Source organism: Pelodiscus sinensis, chromosome 2 (genome assembly GCF_052426305.1).
Source record: "Pelodiscus sinensis isolate ZL-2025 chromosome 2, ASM5242630v1, whole genome shotgun sequence".
In the NCBI taxonomy this organism is placed as follows: domain Eukaryota; kingdom Metazoa; phylum Chordata; order Testudines; family Trionychidae; genus Pelodiscus; species Pelodiscus sinensis.
The window spans coordinates 42,517,768-42,543,854 of NC_143053.1; the positions used below are offsets into that span (position 1 = coordinate 42,517,768).

Sequence of the window (26,087 nt, forward strand, 5' to 3'; positions counted from 1 at the left end):
AGGTATTCTCCCGGGTGGGAATCCCCAGGGAGATACTAACTGATCAAGGGACCAATGTGACTTCCAAACTGATGGCGGAACTTTGCCGCCTCTTAAACATTAAGACCATGCGTACCTCAGTTTACCACCCGCAAACAGATGGACTGGTTGAACGCTTCAATAAGACATTAAAAGGCATGTTGCAGCGGTTTGTGGAGCTCGACCCTAAGGATTGGGACTTATTACTACCGGCACTGTTGTTTGCGGTGCGAGAGGTGCCCCAAGCCTCAACGGGATTCTCCCCATTTGAATTACTTTATGGCCGACAACCACAGGGGATACTGGACTTATTGCGGGAAACATGGGAGGAGCAGGACTCCAGGGTGAAGGGTACAGTACCCTATATCTTGGACTTGCAACAGCGACTCCGGACAGTTGGGGAGCTGGCTAGGGAGAACCTCCTTCAGGCCCAAAATAAGCAAGCCCAGTATTATAACAGAGGGACCAAGTCCAGGACATTTCAACCTGGAGACAGGGTACTCCTGCTATTACCGGCGCCAGACTCAAAATTATTGGCCAAATGGCAAGGGCCCTTCGAGGTCATACGACAGGTAGGACTAGTTGATTACGAGATCAAATTATCAGGAAAATGGAAAGACAAGCAGATCTATCATGTCAATTTACTAAAGAAGTGGAACGCACGGGAGGGTATACTTATCACCTTACAGCCACCAGAACCGGAGCTTGGACCCTGGGGAGGTGACTTGGAGGCAGAAGGGGCAACGCATATCGGGGCGGAGTTGACGGAGGAACAACACCGAGAGATGAACGCCCTTCTTCGGGAATACAAACAGGTCCTAACTACACAACCGGGTAAGACCCCCTTGACGAGCCACCATATCGCGACAACCCCAGGTAAAAAGATCCGGGACCACATACGGCCCCTCCCAAGGAAAATGTGGGAGCCCGTTCAGGAAGAGCTGCAACAGATGTTACAAATGGGGGTGATCAGGGAAGCGAGTGGCGCAGTCCCATCGTATTGGTGCCTAAGCCCGACGGCACAATGCGGTTCTGCATAGACTTCCGGAAAGTCAACGCAATTTCACGATTTGACGCGTATCCTATGCCCAGAGTAAATGAACTGTTGGAACGGCTGGGTAAAGCACACTACATATCTACACTCGATCTCACTAGGGGGTATTGGCAGATCCCCCTGACGCCAGCCTCCAAGGACAAGACCGCATTTGCTACACCATTTGGCCTGTACCAGTTCATCACAATGCCATTCGGATTGAACGGGGCGGCAGCGACGTTCCAGAGGCTGATGGACAAGGTATTATGCAAACATTGGGAGTATGCTGCTGCATATATTGATGACATTGTCATTTATAGTGAAACCTGGCCGGAACATCTGCACCGTCTAAAGGCGGTCCTCGGAGCCCTGGCCGACGCCAAGCTCACGGCTAACCCCGGTAAGTGCCACTTTGGACAAAGGGAAGTATCCTATTTAGGTTATGTGGTGGGACGGGGAAGGATCAAGCCTCAGGTGGACAAGGTAGAGGCCCTAAGAAGCTACAAAGCCCCCACCACAAAAAGGCAAGTCCGCCAGTTCCTGGGATTAGCCGGTTACTATCGGCGATTCATCCCCGATTTTGCCACGATTGCGGTGCCCTTGACAGACTTGACCCAAAATACACGACCCCAAAGAGACCAGTGGACCGCTCAATGCGGGAAAGCGTTCCAGGTGTTAAAGCACCGGTTGACGCAGACACCAGTTCTCCATCAACCTGACTTTACTAAACCATTTATAGTACAGACAGACGCGTCAGAGGGCTAGGAGCTGTCCCCTCGCAGGAGCAGGAAGGGGAGGAACACCCAATCCTGTATTTAAGCAGGAAATTACTACCACGGGAGCAACAATATGCCACGATCAAGAAGGAGGCCCTGGCAGCTAAGTGGGCCATAGAGGCACTGCGCTATTACCTGCTAGGGGGGACCTTCACCTTGATAACAGACCACGCACCATTACGATGGATCCAGACGATGAAGGAAACCAATCCTCGGATCATGAGATGGTACTTGGCCTTACAGCCTTATAAGTTTGAGGTCTGTCACAGGCCGGGGAGAACCCATAACAATGCAGACTTTTTTTCTAGGTCCCTAGCCAATAGCGAGGCGGCGGAAGGGGATGGAGCCCTGGGAAGAGGGGTGAACAATGGGGCAGTGGCGTCCCATACCAACATTGGCGGGGTGACCCTCTGGGGAGCACGCCTGCCGACCCGCCGACGTTGCGGCACATGCTCAGAGGCAGCAAGGGCAAGCCTGAAGGCAGTTAAGGCCTCCAGGGGAAACCAGACCCCGAGGGAAGGAATAGGAGAGGCCCGGCTGGGGCTGGTGGAAGAAGGGAAGCACGAGCCGAAGGGGAAGGTGTGTGACAGGGCGCCTGACCTGCACTGGGCCTTTAAGCCCAAGGCTCAGGCCTTGAGCCTTAGGGTGGCTGGAAGAACCCAGCTGAAGCGGTTGGGCTAATGAGAGCCCAGCTGTCAGAGATCCAGAGAAGCCCGGGGGGCTAGGCGAGCCTAGCTGTCAGCTATAAAGGGAGGAGCACAGTTTGCTAGAGAGGAGAGCCAGTGGAGGCCTGGCGGCAGAGGAAGCAGGAGCTCCTTGGAGGGAGACAAGCTGGGGATGACCAGCAAAGGCTGGAGGAGGGCCAGCCAAGACTTCCCCTGGCTAGGGTCTGGAGACAAAGCCCGCTGGTTTGCGGGCTGAGCATGAGGCCGACTAGGTAAGCAGAGCCGGTGAGACAAATGCCTATGATGAGTAACCCATACAGACTGTAACTTGCCCTGAGAGGGGCTATATGAGGACAGTCAGGGGGCACTGAGGCACACTGGGGGTATGTACCCCCTGACAGGCATCCTTTAATGAACATTTTAAGGGTTAAAATGCTTAAATATGCTATAAGCTCACTCCAGAACTACATGGTCAAAGTTCCTCTAACTTGATAAGGAGCTCACAGCACTCTTGTGATAATACCAAGAGGAATTTTACAATCTTTTGTTTATATGGGTTGCAGACCATATGTGTACGAAGCAGGGCAATATGTGTATGTACAACGGCAGTCTGCTGGTTTTTCAGGTAAGCGTATCATGTGAGTAAATACAACAGGGAAATGAATGAGCCCTGTACAATGAACATTGTGACTTGAAGAAAATAACAATGCAAGTTGACAGGGGGAGCAAGGCTCATTGGCAAATGAAGAATATTAAAAACCTCACCAGAGATCATTTGAAACACCATCATGTACCCACTGTCATGGAGATGTGGCTTTGAAAGTTAAATCTCTGGTTATTACATGAAACATTCCTCATGTTAGTTTGGATGCAACTATTTTAATTCCTCCCAATGGCTTCTTATCTGTTAACTTTCAGCAGGTGTCTTGATAATGACTGCAGAAAAATACTCTTTTTGTGACTTTCATGACCCTTGGACCAAGTGCAATACACTGTCATCTCCAGAAAATGTGAATAAAAAGCTAAATATCTATCACTGAGATTAATACAAGAGATGGCCATCGAGAGTTTACAGTCACGTTATAATGTCATAACCCCACTTACGAGTTTTCTGGTTGAAAATGTGGCCACAACTAAGCAGCCTGATTTCAATATGAAATTTAAGATCATATGAAGGCACACCCAGCTGCAGGGAGCACCCACATGGTATACAGCAGGATTATTTTAGGTCTTAGTAATTATTTTTCCTAACCTCACTCCTCCTTTTACTAGAATTTTACCTTTTTCTTTGCATTGATTCTTCTACCAAAATAAACTTATTTGTGTCACACAACTAAATCCTGTTCCCTTGACAGTTATCAGTGGTCCAAAATCAACTCTGTGGATGAAACCAGACAATCATTATGCTCTTGAATGAACTCATCCAGGACAAAGACAAAAACACTATCAGTTGTGGGTGAACACTTTTCACAAAGCCATCACCCTATCTGAACTATCAGTCCTGATCCTCAAAGAGAACCTGCACAACATTTGCAACAGATGAGCCTTGGAGCTTAAATGCTTAACTTTGCTAGACATGAAAATTCATGGACTACGTAGAGACACCGGATTTATGGCTGATTACAACAATCTGCTAGACACGAAAATTCATGGACTACGTAGAGACACCGGATTTATGGCTGATTACAACAATCTGTAAACGACTAACAACTTCCACTGCTTCTCCCCCACCCTTTCTTTCCTGCCTGTGACTGGAGGGATGTTAGTGGGCCATTTCACTTTGAATGGTCTCCTGAAATGTGTTAACTACTTATGCCAAACTGTTTGTTCCACCTGGTAGTTAACTGTGACCCTCTGAGTTAAGTTTCCCAGACCTGAGGAAAAGCTCTGTATAGCTCAAACAATTGTCTCTTTCACCAGTAGCACTTGGTCCAATCAATAGACCCCTGCATGGATACAGATGTCTACCTGTGGATTCAAGTATCCATGGATAGAAATCAGTATCTGCTGATCCTGGCCTCTACTCCCAGGAGACACTGTGGGTGAAGGAGTGGAGTGTGATGCCAATGCTCCCAGGAGCCAGCTCCCCACATGGCAGCTGTGCCACTTAAAAGCAGAGACGCAGCTGGGAGATGTGCAATCCCGCCAGGGTTCCACCTAGGGAGTCGGGTAATACGGCATTGTCCATTGTACCTAGACAGTGCACTATGTTTGTTGCTCAGCTGACTGGAGGGGTATAGATCTTCCTAATGGCTCCTAATGTCTTGCCACAGTCAAAGTGTATAATAGGGAAAATATAATCTAATGGATCTGCCTTCAAGGCAGGCTACTCAATCTTAGAAATAAGGAGATGTCTTACCCCTAGCAATTGAACAGTGAACATAGGGGTTAACTTAGTGGCAGACAAAAATATTTTATTTTGTATTGCAAATATCTGCCTGATTGCACTGTGCAGCCAGGTGCCCATAAAGGGACTGGAAGCTGTCACATCACAATTTTTATTTCAGCCCAGTGAAGAAGCTTGAAAAGCAGTAGGAGAACAAAACAATCTACAGTTCTTGTATGGCTCCCATTTGTGGCATCGGAGGATTTGTGTGTTCCAAATGATGCACTAAATTCAAATGGCTCAACCATGGGCTCTTTTTGACCAAATGTGCTGCAATATAACCAAGCACTTTCATTTCCATCGTAAACTTATTTTTATCCATAAAGTCCCAGGTTTTATATAAAATATTTATTTTCCTGATTTTTATTCTACTTTTGTGTCATTCAAATATATATAAAAATAACATGTTTTATTAGGAAAATACAATACATTAGATATAGGCGTATTATCATTGTACATTAGTCTGTGTGTATATGCAAAGCTGCCTTCCAAAGGAAGGCTATGTATTATTTTAGAAGATACACACAATGAACAAAAAGGCATTCACGTGAGCTCTGAAATGGGCATGGCTCTGAACATAATGGGGAATCTCATGCCCACCATTAGCAGATAATGGTTTAAAGATTTGACACTCTAAAATGGGAAGAAAATGAAACTCTGTATCAGAATCTGCTTCAGAACACAAAGAAGTACAGGCAGTCCCCGGGTTACGTACAAGATAGAGACTATAGGTTTGTTCTTAAGTTGAATTTGTATGTAAGTCGGAACTGGCTCCAGATTCAGCTGCTGCCACTGAAACTGACCAGGGGCTGACTACAGGAAGCTGGAGGCAGTTACTCTGCCCCCAGCTTCCTGGAATCAGCCTGATCAGTTTCAACAGCGGCTGAATCTGGAGCCTGGGACAGAACAGCTGGGGCTTCCCCGGTAGGTTCCCACAGGACCAACCCGGCAGCACCCCAGCTGCTCTACCCGAGGCGTCCCGCAACAAAAGCCTGGTCTGCTGGAGGGGGAGGCGGGCGCACTAGCTGCGCCCCCTCCCTCCCAGCAGACCAGGGAGACCCAAGCAAAGCCGCCCAGGTGGCGGGACCCGTGCCGCCTGGGCGGCTTTGCTCCTGTCCCCCTGGTCTGCTGGGGGGGTCCAGCGGCTTTGCTGGACCCCCCCAGCAGACCAGGGGGACAGGAGCAAAGCCGCCCAGGCGGAGGGGGTCCCGCTGCCTGGGCGGCTCTGCTCCCGGGCAAACGAGCAAAGCCGCCCAGGTGGCGGCTTTGCTCTGGTGTCCCTGGTCTGCTGGGGGGGTCCAGCGGCTTTGCTGGACCCCCCCCCCAGCAGACCAGGGAGACCGGGAGAAGCTTTTCTCGCCCCGGAGGACACGGGTGGTGACCCGCCGCCCGTGAGCTCTGGGGCGAGAAAAGCCCCGTTCATAAGTGTGGATCCGACATAAGACGGATCCGCGTAAGTCGGGAACTGCCTGTATTCAAAAGTTTTAAAAAACAAAAACAGGAGAAAAAGATGACAATGAGTGTATGAATGTAAATATCAGCTAAAAGTTCTATGTCTACAACAGTAAACAGTTTATCCAAATGGAAGTTTTATTTGAGGATTAGAGATAAATTCACAGTTTGCATTGTGCTTTGAGTTTTGTTTTAGTTCTGCAGCAAATCACATGAATGAACGGAATTTAAAGCATTAATCTACTGAATACTTTCTCCCCTGTATAACTGTTCACCAACATAAACACTGATTTACCCAGAAAAATTAATTGTTTTTTGCATTTATTTTCACCTGGTTTTGTTGTTGCGATAATAAACACTAATAAATTCCAGTGAAAAATTAAATAAAATATGAACTGAGAACGAAAGCCCTAAGTATAACAGCTCCTTGGCCGAAGGTTTCTGTCATCTAAGTAACATGATCATGTATGTGACTCTCTTCTCATCAGTTGTTAGCTGTTCAGTGACTTTTGGGTTGCAAAACTACTGACTGCCTGGGACATCAAGAGGGCAAAGCAGTCAAGATCACATGGCCTTGCAAAAGTCCATTGGCTCATATTTGGAAATCTACGCATGTAGTAGGATTTGATTAGTATGTTTAACTAGTTATCCCTCTTGCTCTGTTTTGTGTCTGTGTAACTACAGTATGTGTATGTGGCACATTGCCTCTACTTTCACACAATTAAAAATAGTGAGATCCAGATTCTGCCACCCTTCTTTACATAGGATTGCACTGCTGAGATCACAGAAGTTGCTTGAGAAATGAAGTTTTACTTCACATGTATAAAGGTGGCAGAATCTAGCCTAGAATGAGAAACAAAAGGGTTAAGTGTCACATCAGAAACAGTGGTAAATAGGCTCTTAAAAGGGAAAAAAAGCCAAAAGGAAAAATGTGCGTGCAAGTTTCCCAAATACCAGCGTCACATACTGGGTTAGGGTGGTCCTTACAGACAGTTTTATGGAAGAGATGTACTGCCTGGTCACTCCAGAGCGGTGTTTTCTTCTCCCACCCTAAAAAGACCATTGACTGTTATGAAAAATATATGCCCAAGTGTGGGTTTAACACTAACCTTAATGATATCTGAATGCTTTAGTGTCTCTGAGTTTATTTCTACATATAGTGCTACCGTCTGTGCTTTTCAGTATTATCTATTTACAATTTTCCAGTGAATCCATCATCGCCTCTGACTTTGCTTGATCAGTCTGGGCATAAACCCTTTCATTCCTGTGGCAGAGAAAAGTTGTTTTCACATTTAGAACTACAAATGATAATTTACAATGAGCCAAATGAACATGCGCTACAGAACAGGGCACTCCAGGCACTTAGCCAGCTGCATAACCTCTGGATAGTTCCACAGCCACCAGCAAGATGAAAAGTGAAGCCAAATGAATAGGCCTGCCAAAGAACTGGTGTCCTTTCTGTAAAATCTGAGCATGGTATGACAGACTCCCCCCCTCCCTCCCCAAGCTTTATGAAATGGACTTATGGACATGAATATACATAACTCAATGGTGCTTTAAGTGAATTATTTTGTGTAACCCATCAATCTTCATGTCATGATCTGCTGGTTCTATTTATCTTACTTTGATGTGTGTGTAACCCCCTTTTTCCTCCCCGGGTTACTGGGGAGCAGGTCACACTCACAGGTGTGCCTGGGCGCCTGGTGTTTTAACCCAAAAGAGATCCTGAGCACCCCAGTGGTGATGGTGTCTAGTTGGGGAAAGCCCTATCCACCCCCTTACTGCAGTCCCTTGCTGGCAATGAATGTAAAATGGCAGTGCCTCCACCTGGCTGGCCTTGAACACACACTGGTGTGCCTTGAGAGCCTCCAGGAATATACTCATTCCAACATACATCTGGATCTAATTCCAGAACAACTACAAATCATTTATATCTAATAGAACACTTTAAAATAAACAATCTTTACTTAATTTGAATAAACAGGGATTAAAAGATTAGCAATGAATAGCATTAACAAACACATAACAATAACTGAAGCTTATATAGCTCGACAACAGTGACCCCACCCCAGAGTGTGCACACCCCTAGACTCAGTCCCAGACACGTGCTTGCGTTGGCGCGCTGATGTTGCGGCTGTAGTGAGGATTTGGTCCAGGCTAAACAGCAGCTCTGTTCCAGGCAGCACTTTTCCAACAAGGCCCAAACTTACTGCCTCATGCTGTGCCTATTGGAGGCAGCCTGCTAACTCCCAGTTCCAACAGGCATCCAGTAGCTGCACTCCAACAGCCCCTGCACTGGGTCAATGTCCTTGGCAGCAGCCTGGCTCCCCCTCTGGTTCCAAACTCCAAGGCAGAGTCCCAGACTGCTAGGCCTCTTTCTTCAAGCACATGGGAGAGAACAGTCCTCTCTCCCCCCAGAGTCCTCCCTTCCTGTTTTTTTTCCCAAGGGCTCATGGGAATTGTAGTCTGGATTGTAGCACACAGGGTCTTTTCAGAATAAAACAGGCCCTTTTAGTAAGGGGACTACATGTGTATCATTTTTTTAGTGTAAAATTGGGGAGCGGGGAATACTTTGTGGATTTTAAATGTGTGAATAAGAGACAAGGAGGGTGTTTAACAGTTGGGTAACAATCTCTTTTGTCCTTAAGGCTGAGCAGGGGTTAGTTGGAGTGGCCTCAATTCTTTAACAAAAAGAAGAGGAAAGCAGAGGCCTTGGTCTTTTGGCTGGGCTGCACCTGAAGGAAAGCAACCGAAGACCCCAGAGTGAAGAGACAGCCCTGGTTTGGAGCGCAGCTGGAAAAGAGGCTTTAGGGTGAGTTTGAGTAAATCTGTATTGAGGTTTCAGTGTAGAATTAGCCAAGTGTTTTTGTTTCTTTTGATTTGTAACCTACTTTGCGCTGCCTGTTCTCTCTTATTACCACTTAAATCCTACTGCTTCTATGTAACAAAATCATTTTTATTTTCTATCAAACCCAGTGTAAATAATCATTACCTGGGGGGGGGGGGGGCAACTAGGGTGTACATTCCCCCTTTCTTTGTTAAAGGTGGCTTACCCTTATCTAATTCTTTGGGGTTTGATCCCATCTGGGGAGCGACATCCCAGGAAGCTGGGCACTAAACCGCACTCTCCTTGGACCTGAAGAGGTTCAGTGTCTGTACTGCTTCTCGGTGGGGGCAGGGACCCCAGCTCGGGGTCTTGTCTGGGGGAGACCAGCAGAGCTGGCCTAGCAGGACCAGGTGGTGAGGAGCCCCAGAGAGCGGGAAGTCAAATGGGTGAGTGACAGTGGCCGTGTCAGCACCCCGGGAGTCACCCCCGAAGGGTCGTCTGTAACCGCACTCCGTCACACATGGCCTTTGGGGCATGAAGCTGTTCTTCCAACAAGAGAATAGTCAATTCTGTATGATAGGACTTTGCAGTGCTATGCAAACCAGTATTCATAGCGATTCCCTATGGCCATAGACCAAACGGCTGCTTCTTATGGTATAAGCTTCTTATTGATATTTAACCTTAATATTGCAAACACAGGACTGGCTGGTGATTCAGTCATCCTGGAAAGCTAGTTGATACTCCAAGTTGTGATGAAGCTCTGTGTTTGTCATGCAACTTTGCATTCGGAGACATGAGCAGGTGAAAATAAGGGCTTATTCTGCTTCTCCAATTCTTGCCAAGTTTGAGTGACTTCCATTGCCTTTATAGGAGAATATTATTTTGGAGAATGTTTTTGTCTTTATATGTTGGAAAAGGAGCACAGAAAGGATCCCTGCCAAAAGAAAAAATTAACGTGTTTCTGTCGAAGAGTTTTGTAAATTCCATCTTTTCTTAGCACTATAGTTCAATGGTACCGGGTCATTACCTAGAACACAGCTATTCCTGATTTACAGCAGTGAATCATGCTGCCCACAAAGACATTGTGTCCGTGTTCAGAAATGGATTTGAGTTCATCTGTTCAGATTTCTTTAGTTTTTTATTAGTAAAAATGTTATATGACTTTATAAAACACTTGGAGACAGTATACACTGTTGGTAAGGGATCTTCCTTGGATATGTCTACACTGCATTCCTCCTTCGAGAGAGGAATGCAAATGCAGCTGAGCGAAATTGCAAATGAAGCACGGATTTGAATTTCTTGTGATTCATTTGCATAATCGCGTCCAGGCACTATTTTGAAATAACCTATTTCGAAAAAAAAACACTGTCTAAACATGGTTATTTTGAAAGAAAACCCTCCTTTCAAAATTACCCTTAAACATCATTTTATATGGAGTACGGGTAATTTTGAAAGAAGGGTTTTCTTTCTAAATAACCGCATCTAGACAGCGTTTCTTTTTTTGAAATAGGGTATTTCGAAATAGCGCCTGGATGTGATTATGCAAATGAAGCATGGGAAATTAAAATCCGCGCTTCATTTGCAATTTTGCTCAGCTGCATTTGCATTCCTCTCTCGAAAGAGGACTGCAGGGTAAACATACTTGTCTCTATCAATTAAAATTTTCCATTCATCCTTAAAACTATCAGGACAGGAGTGTGATAATGCAGTGCTTTCTCTGGCAAAACGCCTTACAGCTAATGAGGCTTAAAAGAGTAAAGATTTAAGGACCAAGCGCGTATTTTGTAACACACAATATAGTTTTTGAAAACTATGCAGCCTTGTGCTGCTTCTCTTTTATGAGACTATAACACCTTTGAGATCAGTGGAATTCCATTAGCGCCAAACTGGAATAACACCACAGCGAATAAGATTCTGTGCATCTAAAACACATGTAAACATGAGCAAACTGTTCAGTGGCTTATAGGTTGTAAAGAAAGTGAAAAATGGGATCTTGTGCATTCATCAGTCTTATACTGAAAAAATAGAACAAAATTCCTAATTTTCAGGTATTTATAAATTCTTGACCTATGACCACATACAGGCGTTAAGAGGTTCCAGGATGGTGCCCCTTCCATTTTGTAATTGGATAGTGAAATATATTTGTCGCACTTGAGACATTAGAACAGCACAAGCAATTCTTTAGCCATCACTGATTTCAAGAGCACTTGCATGCAGAGCTGAAAGACACGTGTTATGAAATAAGAATTTATTGCATTTTTCCACTCTCCTGTTTCCCCCTGCAAAAAGACAAAAGGTTTACTGGCATCATTAACGAAGAAAAGAATCATATGACTGCAAGTAAGGGATTTTGTTAGTGTTACTGTAAGGTTTTGCTTCTCTGTATGCCTGCTTCCTCCCAGCTGGGGGCTGGCTTTCGTGTGGACAGGCCAACGACGTCACGGAAAAGCCCTGTCTCTGATCAGATGGTCTTAATATAAACCGGGTCTGCTGAGAAGGAATTAGAGAGGCAGCCACTCAACAGGAGAGGAATTATTCCAGCAGACCAGTTCAATATATCACACTCCACTGACCAAAGGAGCTGACTGTGTTTGGAAGAAACTGTGCAAAGTAAGGAGTGCTGGCTGAAAAGTGTTAGTTTGAATGTATTGCTTTTGTGAAGGGAAATGATGGTAATAAGTAGATAAATGAAATGTGGCATGTGAATTTGGAATTGAATGTATTACAGTAAGTTCTAAAGTTTTGCTTAGCATGGAAATTCCTTAAGAAGGCACTACTAGCAAAGTAGACTGTTTATTATTTAACCAAATCAAAGTTAACATTTCTTATTCTGTCTTTTTGACAGTCAAAATAGATACTTGAAAGTGAAAATATTTGATTTTGTTTGTGAAACGGTGTTTCTTTGGTGCCTCCTCTCCAGCTAAATTCATTTCTTGCTGGCAAAAGTTTGTGAACTATAGAATACACATGCACTTATTTTGCAACAAATGCTATAATTACAGATAGGAAAATGGCATAGGTGACAAGTTGTAGAGCAGAGGCAATAGGCTCGGTAAAGGCAGCTATTCAAATTCCAGGTACAGTTTACTGTTTTTCAGCACATTTGTTTGACCGGCACTGTACCGTCTCTAAAATGTTTTCAGTGGTTGCTTAAGTTAGAAAAAATAATTGCTAGTGTGCTATTTGAGGAGATGGGGCACTTCTTGCAAACACAAATGAGGAATAAAGTTTGAAAACGGTCTGTGATGTTTTAATAGCAGACGCTCTCTTTGTTAATATGCAGAAGAGAATGGAGAACCATCAGAGTTACTCCTACAAAAGCAAAATGTATAAATAACTGTCACCTTGGGAGCTGGAGAGCATCAAAGTAACTTTCCTAAAAATGGTAGCTGTGGGACCACTAGGAATGACATCATAATATTCTGCCTCCAACCAAGGCAAAATACATTCAAAAGTCAAATATAATTAAAAGCCATGTTTAGACAAGAGGAGCTAACCTGGCTAGTTGCTCCTCAGTCAAATTAAGTTGTTTATTTAAAGACTGCAAATTTGAGCTATTTTCTCCCTGTAATTTCTACTCTAGTGGCATGATCAGGTACATACTCTGGGATCCCATTAGACCTCATTCTGCTCTATTACACCAATTTGATACCAGCTTAATTCCACTGTGTTCCTTTTTTTTTTTTACACTGATATAGCTGAGAGCAAAATCAAGCCCACTATACCAAAACTTGTTGCTGTGGTTCTGCACTATATGTGCATTGTTTAATGTTTGTAGCTCTCAAAACAGAGTCAACTCTCAGTTGAGACTAAGCATGATACTTTGCAGGCAAAGAATGATTTCTTGTTTAACAAAGTGCGAGCGGACTCCGCTGGACTTTACATGCATATGCAGTGATGGGGAGGGTGCAACAAACATTCGCTCCATTGCTTAATCTGTGTAAGGGACAGGCACAACTGCATTCGCTGTAGTTCTCCCTCTGCACACCCCTAGAGTTTCACAGCGCCCCAGAATGGGCAGGGACGAGCTCACCGGGAATTACGTGCTCTTTGAAAGGACACAGCAGCGTGCACCGCCCCCCTCCTACTCACATGATGGGCTGCTAGGAAAGGCAGTCTGCCTTCGATGGTACCCTTCAGGGCAGTGCAGCTCCACACCATCCCCAAAACAGTGCTTAACATTCACAACTCAGGGGAGTCAAACATATAGGTTAGTATGTAATGCTGATTTCAACCTGAATCCTAAAGCCATGACGATGGCTTGCTAATTAGAAACGTTAGAGGCAAATGAAAGAGGCAACCATTCTAATTCTTCTTTTGTCTGCACACCAGGTGTTTTATTTAAACATGGTGACCATTGCTAATTTTGGGGGTCTAACATTTGCAACTTCGCTATTTTTTACTAGGTAAAAACCATGACTCTGAATAACGTCACCATGCGTCACAGCAGCAGTGTGCTGCATGCGCAACAGCAACGCTGGAGCATCCCTGCCGATGGACGACACCTGACTGTCCACAAGGACCCCCATGAGTACTACATGCGCAAGAGATACACTATGAACCCCGAAGATTATTACCGAAGGAGTTGGTCATCAGAGTCTTCTGATTCGGTCATTTCCTCTGAGTCCGGGAGTCCCTACTACAGGGTGGTATTGATTGGGGAGCATGGAGTGGGAAAATCTACCTTGGCCAATATCTTTGCAGGCGTACATGACAGTATGGACAGTGACTGCGATGTGCTAGGAGGTAGGTCATTACATTCTGCATAGTCTATGTTTTCTTAAAGCCTTTCTTGTCAATAGTCATCAGTAATAACACAGAAAACTACTGAGGTTGTTTAATCTGGCAGCCCTGAAACTGAGATAATACACACTTGGCCCTTATTTTCAAAGCTGATTCCAGTATATCCTGTATAAAAATTAGGGGCTATGAAAACACAAAAAACCCTCACTGACAAAGACTTACCTCTGCTGAAATACAGAGGAAAATATAGCATCTGAGCCTTTTGAAGTCTGATTAATTCTTAACTGTGCTGTAAATGCATCAGATCCTAAATTAGGGTATGTCTACACTACAGAGTTAGTTCGAACTAACGGACGTTAGTTCGAACTAACTTTCATAGGCGCTACACTAGCGCTCCGCTAGTTCGAACTTAATTCGAACTAGCGGAGCGCTTAGTTCGAACTAGGAAAACCTCATTTTAGGAGGATTAAGCCTAGTTCGAACTAGCTAGTTTGAATTAAGGGGTGTGTAGCCCCTTAATTCGAACTAGTGGGAGCCTAGCCCTCCCCAGGTTTCCCTGGTGGCCACTCTGGCCAACACCAGGGAAACTCTATTACCCCCTCCCGGCCCCGGACCCCTTAAAGGGGCACGGGCTGGCTACAGTGCCCGTGCCAGGTGCAAGCCTGCCAGCACCCAGCCAGCAGACCCTGCACCTGGCACGGCTCAAGCCACCCACCCGATGCCCCCCCAGCCCTCTTCCTCTTCCCGGGACCAGGCTGGCGGCTCCCGGGAGCTTGCCCGGGACCGCAAGAGGCGGGCACCCGCCTGGGCTAGTGCGGACATCGTGGACCTCGTCCACGATCTCCGCACTAGGCACAGGAAAGTGGCCGTCTAGGGCAGGAGAGCTGCCAGCCTGGCCACCCAGGAGCAGGTGTGCATGAAAATCAAGGGGGTCCACTGAGACCCCGACCCTGAGCTTACAATGGCCGTCCTGGGTCAGACCAAAGGTCCATCTAGCCCAGTAGCCTGTCTGCCGACAGCGGCCAACCCTAGGGACCCTGGAGGGGATGGACCGAAGACAGTGACCAAGCCATTTGTCTCGTGCCATCCCTCTCCAGCCTTCCACAAACCGTGGGCAGGGACACCACTCCTACCCTCTGGCTAATAGCACTCCATGGACCCAACCTCCATGACTTGATCTCACTTCCCTTTCAACTCTGTTCTAGTTGTAGCCTTCACAGCCTCCTGCAGCAAGGAGTTCCACAGGTTGACTCTTTGCTTTGTGAAGAAGAACTTTCTGTTACTAGTTTGAAGCCTGCTACCCATTCCTTTCCTTTGGTGTCCTCTAGTCCTTCTTTATGGGAACTAAAGAAGAACTTTTCTGTATGCACCCTCTCCACCCAACTCCTGCTTTTAGAGACCTCTATCCTGTCCCCCCTCTGTCTGATTCTTTTCTAAGCTGAAAAGTCCCAGTCTCTTTAGCCTCTCTTCATATGGGACCTGTTCCCAACCCCTGATCATTGTAGTTGCCCTCCCCTCTCCCAGCCTCTCTCTTCCCCCTCCCACCTCCTTTTCCCAGTCTCCCCCAGTTTTGTTCAATAAAGACAGATTCCATTTTTGACCACAATTGTCCTTTATTTTGTACATCAAGAAAAGGGGCTAGGGAAGGGTAAGTGGAAGGAGGTGAGGGAGGAATGGGGTACGAGCCCCCGATGGGGAGGACTGGGCTGACTCTGTGGGCTTCTGGGGGTGGAAGCTCTCTTGCAGCCCCCCAATTGCCCCCTCTCCCCAGATGGCAGCCTGCGGCAAGTGCAGCCGGTCTGATGGCCGAGTGGTGTGATGTGCCCAGTGTGGGCACTCCGGGCACTCCAAGCCAGGACTGCTTTGCAAGCGGGGCACCCCTGAGAACTCATAGAATCATAGAATCATAGGACTGGAAGGGACCTCAAGAGGTCGAGTCCAGCCCCCCGCCCTCAAGGCAGGACCAAGCTCCACCTATGCTATTGTTCCAAATACTGGGAGGTGCCAGCAGCCAGAGTAAGCTAGAGCAGCCTTCAAGCTGCTCTGAACTTACTCCAGAGGGCCAGTCCTCCGAAGAGCAGCCCCCAAGATGAGGGGAGCGTGTGAAGATGAGCTTTATGCCTTCTACAGCCTGCAATCTGTTCACCTCTGCTGGACTCAGACATTTTCCCAAAGTACAGTTCTCTTGCTTTGTACATTCCACTTTCCACGCCGCACATTTCATGCCCCTCAGTTTAAATGATATGCTGCTTCTTTGCATTCAGTTTGCTATCAGTGCTGCTTGCAGTAAGGCAATGACAGAATCTCAAAACCAAGCGCGCTGAGATACTAGAACACTTGCAGTTATTATATTTCGTCTTTGTTAGTGTCAGCTTTGAAGTAGTTTTGGAATGACTTATTCACCCCATGGGTCACATTTAGCGCTGCCTTCCATCCTGGGCAAGGCCATTAGCTTTGTTAGGATTGTCTGGGCTATAAATTGGCATTGAATCTTGCCCGCTATGCATAGCATTTTCAAGTAACTTGATTAATTATGTGTAGCTCCTATACATTTAGAGGCAGGTAGATTTTCAGAAATGGCTGTCTAGTGCTCCCCCTCTGCATGCAGTTGTTTATGTATCCAGTTACCCCTTTGCTCCCATTCACACATACTTGCATGTACAACTGAAGAAGCTACACTTGAAAATGTAGCCTGCAAATTGGAAAACTGTTGCAGAAAGTCAAGAATGCAATAGCCATACCCAGTACAGAGAGAGAAAATAGCTTATGCTATATGCTGGGTGCTGTTTTGGTATTAATGTGAAGCACAAGCACCAAGGAGAACCTATTGGGGCTAGGAGTGAAACTGAGGGTCAGTGTTTTCTTTTTGCTTTCCTCTATTTAGACCCATCTATTCCTTGGTTACCAACTTTGTCAGCCCAGTGCCTTTGTGTTTACAAAGGGTTTTCTATTTTAAAGTTTCTGTGGTAGAACTGATTTAAAAAAAACACACCCACATATGGCTTTATCTTTAGTGCCCTTGGTTCATTCTACTCCAGGGCTACTCAACACGCGTCCTGCAGGTGGGAGCCAAAACAAAAAAGTAGTCAATATAATGGGCTTCTGTTGATGTGCATTTTAGTAGTTAAATTCCTGGACTGTCATTGCTCATTAAAAGAGCTGTCATATGGGTGGAAATTGGATACATATTGCATTTTATTAATATCAGCAGAACTGACTTAAATGGGTCCTGCGAGTTGTATAGTTTTGCCTTAATCTTTGTATTCATGCCCGTCAGTGTGAAAAAAGCTATTTGTGTATATATTTACATGTATATGCAACCACACTTAAGTTGCAGCCCTCGACATGTGCTGTGAGTATCATTGTGGCCCCCGGGGCTTCCAAAGTTGAGCAGCACTGTTCTACTCCACGGACTCACTGTTTTCTGGCTTTCAGGGTTAGGACTTGGGAAAAGATGACTTCAGAAAAGCACAGTGGCACCTTATGAGGCAAAAGCCTTTATTTAAACTATAGTAATATCTTCTATTGGAATGGTTTGGATAGGTCCTCTGAACGGCATGGTGATGAATCTAAAGCAGTTCAGAAGCTGTTTGCCCCAATGTTGTCTTGTATTGCTGCTGGCAGGAATACATCAGTAGAGATGGGCCCAAACCAAAGCCAAGCATTTAAATACCCCAAACTCAGAGGGAGTGAAAGGATGGGGATTGGAATCCAAATCTGGGTCTGGATACAAATTTCACAATGGTTCTTGGTCTTTATAAGAGTTTACCATGAACCTCAGATCTAAATGCCTCTGAACATTGTGGGGTTTAAAATCCAGATATGAATTTTGCAGGTCCTTGCCCAGGTTTAGGAAGGCTCTGCTGCAACCTATGAAACTACCATGAAATGCTTTCATCCTCTCTTTAATGTCCATAGGCGAACATTCAGTGAGAAGCGCTCCCATGGGACAAACTAGAGTCAGGGGATCTAGGGTCAGTTCAGAGGTCTTTATTACAACAGCAGCATCTATTTTATAGAGCCCAACAGCCTTTGCCGAACACACCACTGCCTGTTGCTAGAGCTGCTTGATGGCTGAACTGCTTGGAGCAGCAGTGATTGTTCACCCATAAAGGGTCCCTGCTGGAGTGAAAACAAATATTTTCCATTACTAAGCCTTGCTGGAGTCTGTACGTCTGTCGGCTGCTCCCAGGGGGGTCAACTGTTCAGAATTTGATTTGCTTCTTTCACTGATTATATTCCTCTTCCCCATCCCCCATGTAGGATAAAAAGCTTTTGAGCCAAAATAATGCACATTAGTTGCAAAATCTTTCGGACTTGTTCATTTATCATGAAAATGAAGAAAAAAATGCAGTAGAGAGACATAGAGCCGGATGCACTCCCTGTGGAAATGGATATAACTCCATTGAAATCAATGGTCTTGCACCAACAGTGAACTGGGCTCACTGAATTCAACTTATATTATAAGCACATGGCTATTTTTCTTTATTGCTACTTGTATGACAACAGGAAGGGCTGTATTACTAACATTGTGGATTTTTATCCTAGAAGACACATATGAACGAACCTTGATGGTAGATGGTGAAAGCACAACCATTATCCTGCTTGACATGTGGGAAAATAAGGTACAGTACTCCATTCCAGCCATTCTATTTGAGCGCCAAAGGGAAATTCAGTATGAAGGAGCAGTTATAATACTATAGATTTGCTAGGAGCATGCCTTTGCTGAACAAGTAGGGAAATGTGACCCATAATTCTGTACTCAGTGAAAGCATGGCTCCTTAAAAATGCCTAGGCTCCTCCATGTAAGTTTGAAAAAGCAGCTATTCCTTTGTTTGATTTATTATTAAAAACAAAAATGCTGGAAACCTCATCAGAGCTAAATTTAATCTAACAAACACAAATCTAATGAAGTCTATTGGCCAATTTTTGCCCTGATGTGTGTGGGTATATATCCATGTTACTTTGGTTTTATACTGTGTAACTGTGATCAGAATCATACCCAGCAGTTATACTATGGTTGAATTTGAACTGAGTAATGCTACATTTTTTTGGTAAACTCTTAGTAAGGCTTCCAGTTAAGAAAGCCATGCATTAGCTAATCCTGGCTATATCTATTTTATTTTACCAGAGTGAAAATGAATGGATTCAGGATCACTGCATGCAAATAGGAGATGCATATTTGATTGTCTACTCCATCACAGACCGAGTGAGCTTTGAGAAAGCCTCTGAACTCAGAATTCAGCTCCGTAAGGCACGCCAAACAGAAGATATTCCCATTATTTTAGTGGGCAACAAAAGCGATCTTGTCAGGTGCCGTGAAGTCTCTGTGGCAGGTATGAAGTAATACTACGACAGCCACTTTATAACTTTAAGAGCCGGATACTGTTCCAGGCCTGCATGCCAAATTCCCACTGATGGCAGGAATTCTCTACATCTGAGAATGGGTGGAATGGTTTGACAGCAAAAAAACAAACAAAAAACCCTTAACCTCATAGACTCATAGACTTTAGGGTCAGAAGGGACCATTATGATCATCTAGTCTGACCCCCTGCACAGTGCAGACCACAGAATCTCACCCACCCCTCCTAGAATAATCCTGTCACCTATGTCTCAGGGTATGTCTACACCACCACCCCAGTTCGAACCAGGGTGGCAATGTAGGCAACTGGAGCCGCAAATGAAGCCCGGGACTTGAACCTCCCGGGCCCCACCCGCATATAGCCGGGCGCCGCCATCCTCAAACGTCCTCCAGTGCGGACCTCCACCCCCTCAGTTTAAGATCCTGATTCAACTCCCATAAACGTAAATTAATAGATTCTCATTGACTTTAATGGGAGACAGATCAAGTCTCTTCCTGGAATTGTATCCTTGAGTGTCAGATGTGCAGTGTCTACAACAGCATAACACAATAGGTCAGCATAATACAACCAGAAAGGGGTGGAAACTCCTCCAGCTCAGGTTTCAACCCAGTCCCATGGCCAATGATTGTAGAGCTTGACCTTTCCAAAGGTACATCCTCTCTTCTCTCTTCAAAGAAGTCTCTCCAACAGATCTTTTTCCAGGTCCCCATGCATGGAGGGGAAAAGGAAAGCTGATCTGGACTTAATCCCACATTCTGGTCCCTGTCACAATGCACTGAGGCCCAGTCTGCAGGGTTATCAAATTGCAATGGGATGTTTGGACTTGGGGGAGCCTAGGCTGTGAGACTGCAAGGTGGAGACTCAAAGCTCCACCTGAAGCCTGAACATCTATACAGCAATTGTATAGCTATGCAGCCCTAACCCTGTGGGTCTGAGTCAGTTGACCTGGGCTCTGCAGGTTTCTACTTCAGTGTAGACATACCCTAAGTGTGCATGTAGATACCTGAGGTTTGGCATGTGCAAAATTATGCCTGCAATCTTAAATGCTGCATTTTGAAAATATGACTGTAAATAGATCAAGCAATATCTTGCTCTCAATAATGGTAAGCTCACTGCTTGGAACATCAGCCACTGAGGTTTCCCTGAAGTGCAAGTGACTCTATTTAGGGCACTTACAGATAGCTCAGATGCTGCATTGTGCGTGGCACTGTGTTCAGTGGCTTTGGGAATATGTGCACTATCTGAACGCGATGCCAACTGATATCAATCCTTACAATTTTACAGAGGGCCGAGCTTGTGCTGTTGTGTTCGACTGTAAATTCATTGAGACCTCTGCAGCTGTCCAACACAACGTGAAGGAACTGTTTGAAGGAATTGTGCGGCAAGTCCGGCTAAGGAGGGACAGCAAGGAAAAGAACCAGAGGAGGCTGGCATATCAGAAGAGGAGAGAGAGTATTCCTAAGAAAGCCAGGAGGTTCTGGGGCAAAATAGTTGCCAAGAACAATAAGAATATGGCCTTCAAACTTAAGTCCAAGTCATGCCACGACCTATCAGTACTTTAAGAAGGCTGGACTGAGACAGATTCTCTTCTGTGGACATTATTTAACTACATTGTGGAAATAATCAATCTATATTAGATTGGACTTCAAGGAAAACATTTTTACTTGGATTCACAGTTGTGATTGTGACAAAATGTGCTGGCAATTAGCACAGCACAATGCATGGAAAACAAGTCTGTCTTAATTTTTTCAGTAGTTTTTAAAAAAGCTTTCTCTTACACACCAGAGCATCCTAAAGTTAAGCAGGGTGTGTTTTAAAATGTATTTCTTGTTTCTCTTGTTGCCTTTGGATATCACTCAATCTGGGAAACGAATCACACCCTCTCATTTCTCTAATTATTATTATTTTTGGAAAAATGTGTAATGAAATGATCAATTCACTGGGAACTGATTCTTTGCCAATTAGATGGTCTGATTTTCTTATTCACCCAAAATCTGCATTTCTGGAGAATGACCACTGAGACACTGTCTTGTTTCCAGGAGTAGCACCTCTGAACATACACATCTTTTTCTTTTGAAAATTTAATATTAAATGGAAAAACTCATAGCCAAACCATTTTCCCCTCTGATTTTCATATGCTAAGCCTGTCAACAACAGATTAAAATGTAAAATGCATCAAATGAGAGATGCCAAACTGTAAAACCACCTGTTCTTTTCTAAGAAACCACATGGATTTTTTTTATACCCAGACTTACATATGCTGGAGTTGTGCTGTATTTATTTCATTGCAAAGCAATTAGCATTTTTAGTATTGGGGATGAAAATGTATTTATTTCTTATGAAAAACACGTTAATACTATTTTAATAGCTTTTATAGAATATGCAAGTTTTTACTTACATGCCTTGTAATAAAATAAACAAAATATTTGGACTGCCTTTGAGTTCCAACAAGAAATTGCAAATATTTTATTGTAAGTTAAAGAAAAGATTTAGGTTGTTGGAAGGCATCTTATGTGTGTATACATTGACAATATTTAACAAGTATCTTTGACTACAGACTTCTTAGCAATTTAGAGTTGCAAAGCAAAAGTATCCAAGATATCTTAGAGTGCTCTTAATGCTCAAAATTCCTTATACCCAGAGTGGCACTAAGGTGATAAAGATGATAATAGTTTTATATGCATATTTTGTCCATAGATTTCAAGCACTCCACAAAGAAAGAGAAGCATCATTATCTCCATTTTACAGATAGGGAAACAGAGGCAAAGAAGTGAAGTATCTTGTTCAATGTCACAAGGCAAGTCACTGGAATACAGTGGGAAAATCTCCGTCCAGCGTCCAATGCCTAAAGTTGCATTTGAAACATGTGTGTTGTTAACACAGAGTTCATCTCTGGATTAGGATAGTCACGGACACTGGGCACATAACTTCAAGGTCAGGGCAGATGTGCACAGTTCTAACATGCAAACAGGTGACTATGATGGACCAAATGGACACCCTAGTAGCTCAGGCATATAATTACCTAGACAGAAGTGAATGCCATAGCCGTTGTACAGGATTTATTTATGAGAGACCTGATCTAATTCCGACTGGAAGCAGCTTGCTAAATGTTTGGACAAACCAGCTGTACTGACACACCAGGTAGGATGAAAAGTTGACATGTGGGGGGAGTACAGAATGAGTCTACATGGCCTCCAGGTTTAGTACTGCCGATCAGGGAATGAGCAAACTATGCAGAATTCATTTCCCCCAAAAATATGATACTTCTGCTCTAGAGTATATTACCCAGCAATTTTCTTGAAACAATATAATTTGGTCCTTGGAACACAGAAGAGACAGGAGCACTACGTGAGTCTATGAATTCCTGAGGAAAGAATGGCCTGGATACAATTTAAGATTTGGTCACTGAATAGCAGCCCAGACAGCAATATTCATTACAATATCACATTTTAGAGCTACTGTAGTGACAGTCAGAACTTGCAGCAGAAAGAAGCAGGCAAAACTTATAAGCCATTAGTTATTTTCCTCTGTCATATGTGCTTCATTGAATTAATGTCCTCAAATTGCTGGAGGAGCAAGGGGGAAGTTTCTTGGCCTGTTCCCATTTCAGTCAAGCCATGGTACTTTATAATCCCAAATCAAACAGGGCTTTGAATCTATACCGTTCTTAGTCCTAATTTTCTAAACAGAGGTATTAAGAGTGGATGCCAAACATTTTCTACAGCACAGTTGGCTGGGACATTAAACAGTGTCGCCAACTCCAAATACTACATAAATCAAGTCAGGGCCACAAAAATAGTGGCTTAAAAATTACGAGAGTTTTTTTAAATTAAAAATGGGGGTTCTTTTTATTTGTTTTCAACTTCAGAGCCATTGGGGTGCTCAAACTTTTTTTTTTCAAACTTTTCTCTTGCAATCAAGACCACTAGAAACTTTGAATTGGCACCTCTGAACATACTGTGGGCTAGAGACAACTCTCTGTGGGTATGTCTACAGTACTCCCCTAGTTCGAACTAGGGGGGGTAATGTAGTCATACGGAGTTGCAAATGAAGCCCGGGATTTGAATTTCCCGGGCTTCATTTGCATAAAGCCGGCCGGCACCATTTTTAAATGCCGGCTATTTCGTGCCGCGTGTAGTCAAATCCCGGGCTTCATTTGCAACTCCGTATGACTGCATTACCCCCCCTAGTTCGAACTAGGGGGGTAGTGTAGACATACCCTAATTTCAGACATGTTTACAACCCCTTAGCTCAAGTGAGTCATAGGGGAATGGACAGCAGAGCAGGCACTACTGTATACTGAAGTTATGCAAAGTAATGTCTCAGGGTAATACAGAGAGGATGAGCTGAGAGGAAAGAAAGAGTTACTCACCTGTGCAGTAATGTCTGTTCTTTGAGATGTGTGTCCCCATGGGTGCTCCACTAAAGGTGTTGGGCTTGCCGCTTGCCCTCCGCCGGACTGCACATGCGCAGACGCTGTCTTATGCCGTTCGCGCCCTTTCTGTGACGCACGGTCCAGCCCGTCAGTTCTTCCTAGCCGGAACCATCTGAAAAACACAAAGACAGTAGTTCTGAAGCAGGGAGGAGGGCGGGTCGTGGAGCACCCTTGGGGACACACATCTTGAAGAACAGACGTTACTGCACAGATGAGTAACTCTTTCTTTTTCGTAGAGTAGTGTCCCCGTGGGTGCTCCACTAAAGGTGAGTATGAAGCAGTGGCTCGGCAGTAGTATGGTGCTTTGGAATCAAGGTCTCTACACGGTGGAGAGGCTGTCTGAGCCACTGTTGTGTTGGTCGCTAGCGTGCTTGCAAGGGCATAATGTCTGGCAAAGGTCAAGGTAGAGGACCAGGTAGCAGCACAGCATATGTCATGTAATGGTACACACTTGAGAAAGGTTGTGGAAGTAGCAATGCTTCTAGCAGAATGTGCCTTCGGTCTGTAAAGTAATGATCTGTTACACAAAGAGGGATGCAGGCAACGATGAGAGTGGAAATACGTTGTGAGGAAAGTTGCTGGCCCTTAGAATGGTCTGCTACAGATAATAAGAGATTCTCCAATTTTCGAAAAGGGTGTGTCCTCTCTAGATAAAAGGCAAGTGCTCTCCTTACGTCCAGCATATGTAGGCGCATCTTCCCCGTGGTGGAATGTGGTTTTGGGTAAAAGGTAGGTAAACTTATAGGTTCCGAATTAACCTTTGGCAGAAAGGCTGGGTGAATGCGAAGTGTCACTCCCCACTCAGTAAATAAGGTATAGGGGGGATCAGCGGAGAGTGCTGCCAGCCCACTCACACATCGTGCGGAAGTGATGGCAAGCAGGAATGCCATTTTCATGATGAGCATGTGCAGGTTGCATGTCGCTAGGGATCGAAAGGGGAATGAGTCAGCATGTCCAGGGCTAGGCCTAGGTCCCAAGGCTCCGGAGGTGGTCTGTGAGGAGGGTATAGATTTGCGACACCTTTCAAAAATCTTTTGGTCAGCAGATGCACAAAAACTGAGCTGCTTTCAATGGGAGACGGAAGGTGGAAATTGCTGCCAAGTGGACCTTAAGTGAGGACATCACCAGATCCTCTGACTTCAGGTGAAGAATATAATCAAGAATCTGCTTGATAGGTATAGATAGAGGATCGACACCTCTTGCCTCACACCACGACTGGAACTGATGCCATTTGCGAAGGTAGGTCTTTTGGTGGTCTGACGCCTAAAGTTGCATTTGAAATGTGTGTGTTGTTAACACAGAGTTCCTCTGTGTTAAGGCATCCCCCTGAGAAGTTGTCCCCATGCCTGCTCTCGAGTAGTACAGGCGGCACTTTCTGTTGTCCTGAGTGGCAAAAAGGTCTATGGCGGGGTATCCCCAGTACTCGAAGAGGCTGCGGACTACTTCGTCTAGCAATTCCCACTCGTGCTGTAGAGGGAAGGACCTGCTGAGAGCATCGGCAATAGTATTGCTCTTGCCAGGGAGGTACGCAGCATTGAGTGTGATTCCATGCCAGGTAGCCCAAGTCCATAAACAGATGGATTCGGCACAGAGGGTTCGGGATCTGGCACTGCCCTGCCAGTTGATGTAGTAGATGGTGCAAATGTTGTCGGTGAGGATCTGTACTGTGATTCCTCATATTGTGTGCAGGAAATGTTTGCAGGCGTTGAATACTGCTCGCAACTCTAAAAAGCTTATGTGACTCCTGATGTGTCCATAGTCCCTGAGTCTGGTAATGGTGTATGTGGGCTCCCCAACCGATTAAAGACGGGTCCGTGGTGATTTGTACTGCTGGTTTCTAGCCATGAAAGGGGACACCCGCTAGGGTATTCTTCGGGATGAGCCAACGAGGTAATGAGTCTCTCACGTGTTTGGGAACAACCACAGACTTTTGTGTACTCTGGGTACCCGGTGTATATATCGTGAGCACCCAATGCTGAAGGCACCTCAAATGGAGTCTCGCATGGGGAACCACGTAAGTGGTGGCTGCCATGTGCCCCAGCAGTTTCAGGCAGGTGAGTATGGGTGTTTTGTGGGCAGTGAGTAGAGTATTCCCTAGGTCTTGGATGGTAAGCGACCTGTCAAGAGGTAAGTACGCGGTCGCGGTTGTGGAGTCCAGCCTCGCCCTGATGAACTCGAGAGACTGAGAAGAAGCTAGGGAAGACGTTGGGAGGTTGATAATAAGACTATGTTGCCATAGTCTGAGAGGCCGTGTCAGCAATATCGAGGGCAGTTTGCAGTGCTGTACAGGCTGCTGTGTAGCCTTTCTGCACCACAGCTTTCAAGATTTGCCTCTTAGCCCCAGGCAAGTATTCTATGAGGGCGACAAGCTTGGAGTAATTGTCGAAAT

General features: G+C 45.1%; 1 protein-coding gene and 1 long non-coding RNA gene across 2 annotated transcripts; both read left to right on the top strand.

The window, feature by feature from the left end:
* Positions 1-1,989: 1,989 nt before the first annotated feature.
* On the top strand, positions 1,990-9,144 carry LOC142826996 (uncharacterized). Its single transcript, XR_012901316.2, has 2 exons — positions 1,990-2,764; positions 8,979-9,144. It is a non-coding gene; the product is annotated as an uncharacterized LOC142826996 (long non-coding RNA).
* A 2,472-nt stretch (positions 9,145-11,616) lies between these two features.
* On the top strand, positions 11,617-21,699 carry GEM (GTP binding protein overexpressed in skeletal muscle). The gene is made up of 5 exons (XM_006111009.5): positions 11,617-11,767; positions 13,564-13,903; positions 18,449-18,525; positions 19,032-19,236; positions 20,548-21,699. The coding sequence occupies exons 2-5, from the start codon at positions 13,573-13,575 to the stop codon at positions 20,823-20,825; spliced, it is 891 nt and encodes a 296-aa protein (XP_006111071.1). The 5' UTR covers positions 11,617-11,767; positions 13,564-13,572; the 3' UTR covers positions 20,826-21,699.
* The last annotated feature ends 4,388 nt before the right edge of the window (positions 21,700-26,087 follow it).

Coding starts and splice junctions, on each gene's coding strand:
- GEM (XM_006111009.5), top strand. CDS start 13,573: ATGACTCTGAATAACGTCACCATGCGTCACAGCAGCAGTGTGCTGCAT. Junction 18,526..19,031: donor TTGACATGTGGGAAAATAAG/GTACAGTACTCC, acceptor TTATTTTACCAG/AGTGAAAATGAATGGATTCA. Junction 19,237..20,547: donor CCGTGAAGTCTCTGTGGCAG/GTATGAAGTAAT, acceptor ACAATTTTACAG/AGGGCCGAGCTTGTGCTGTT.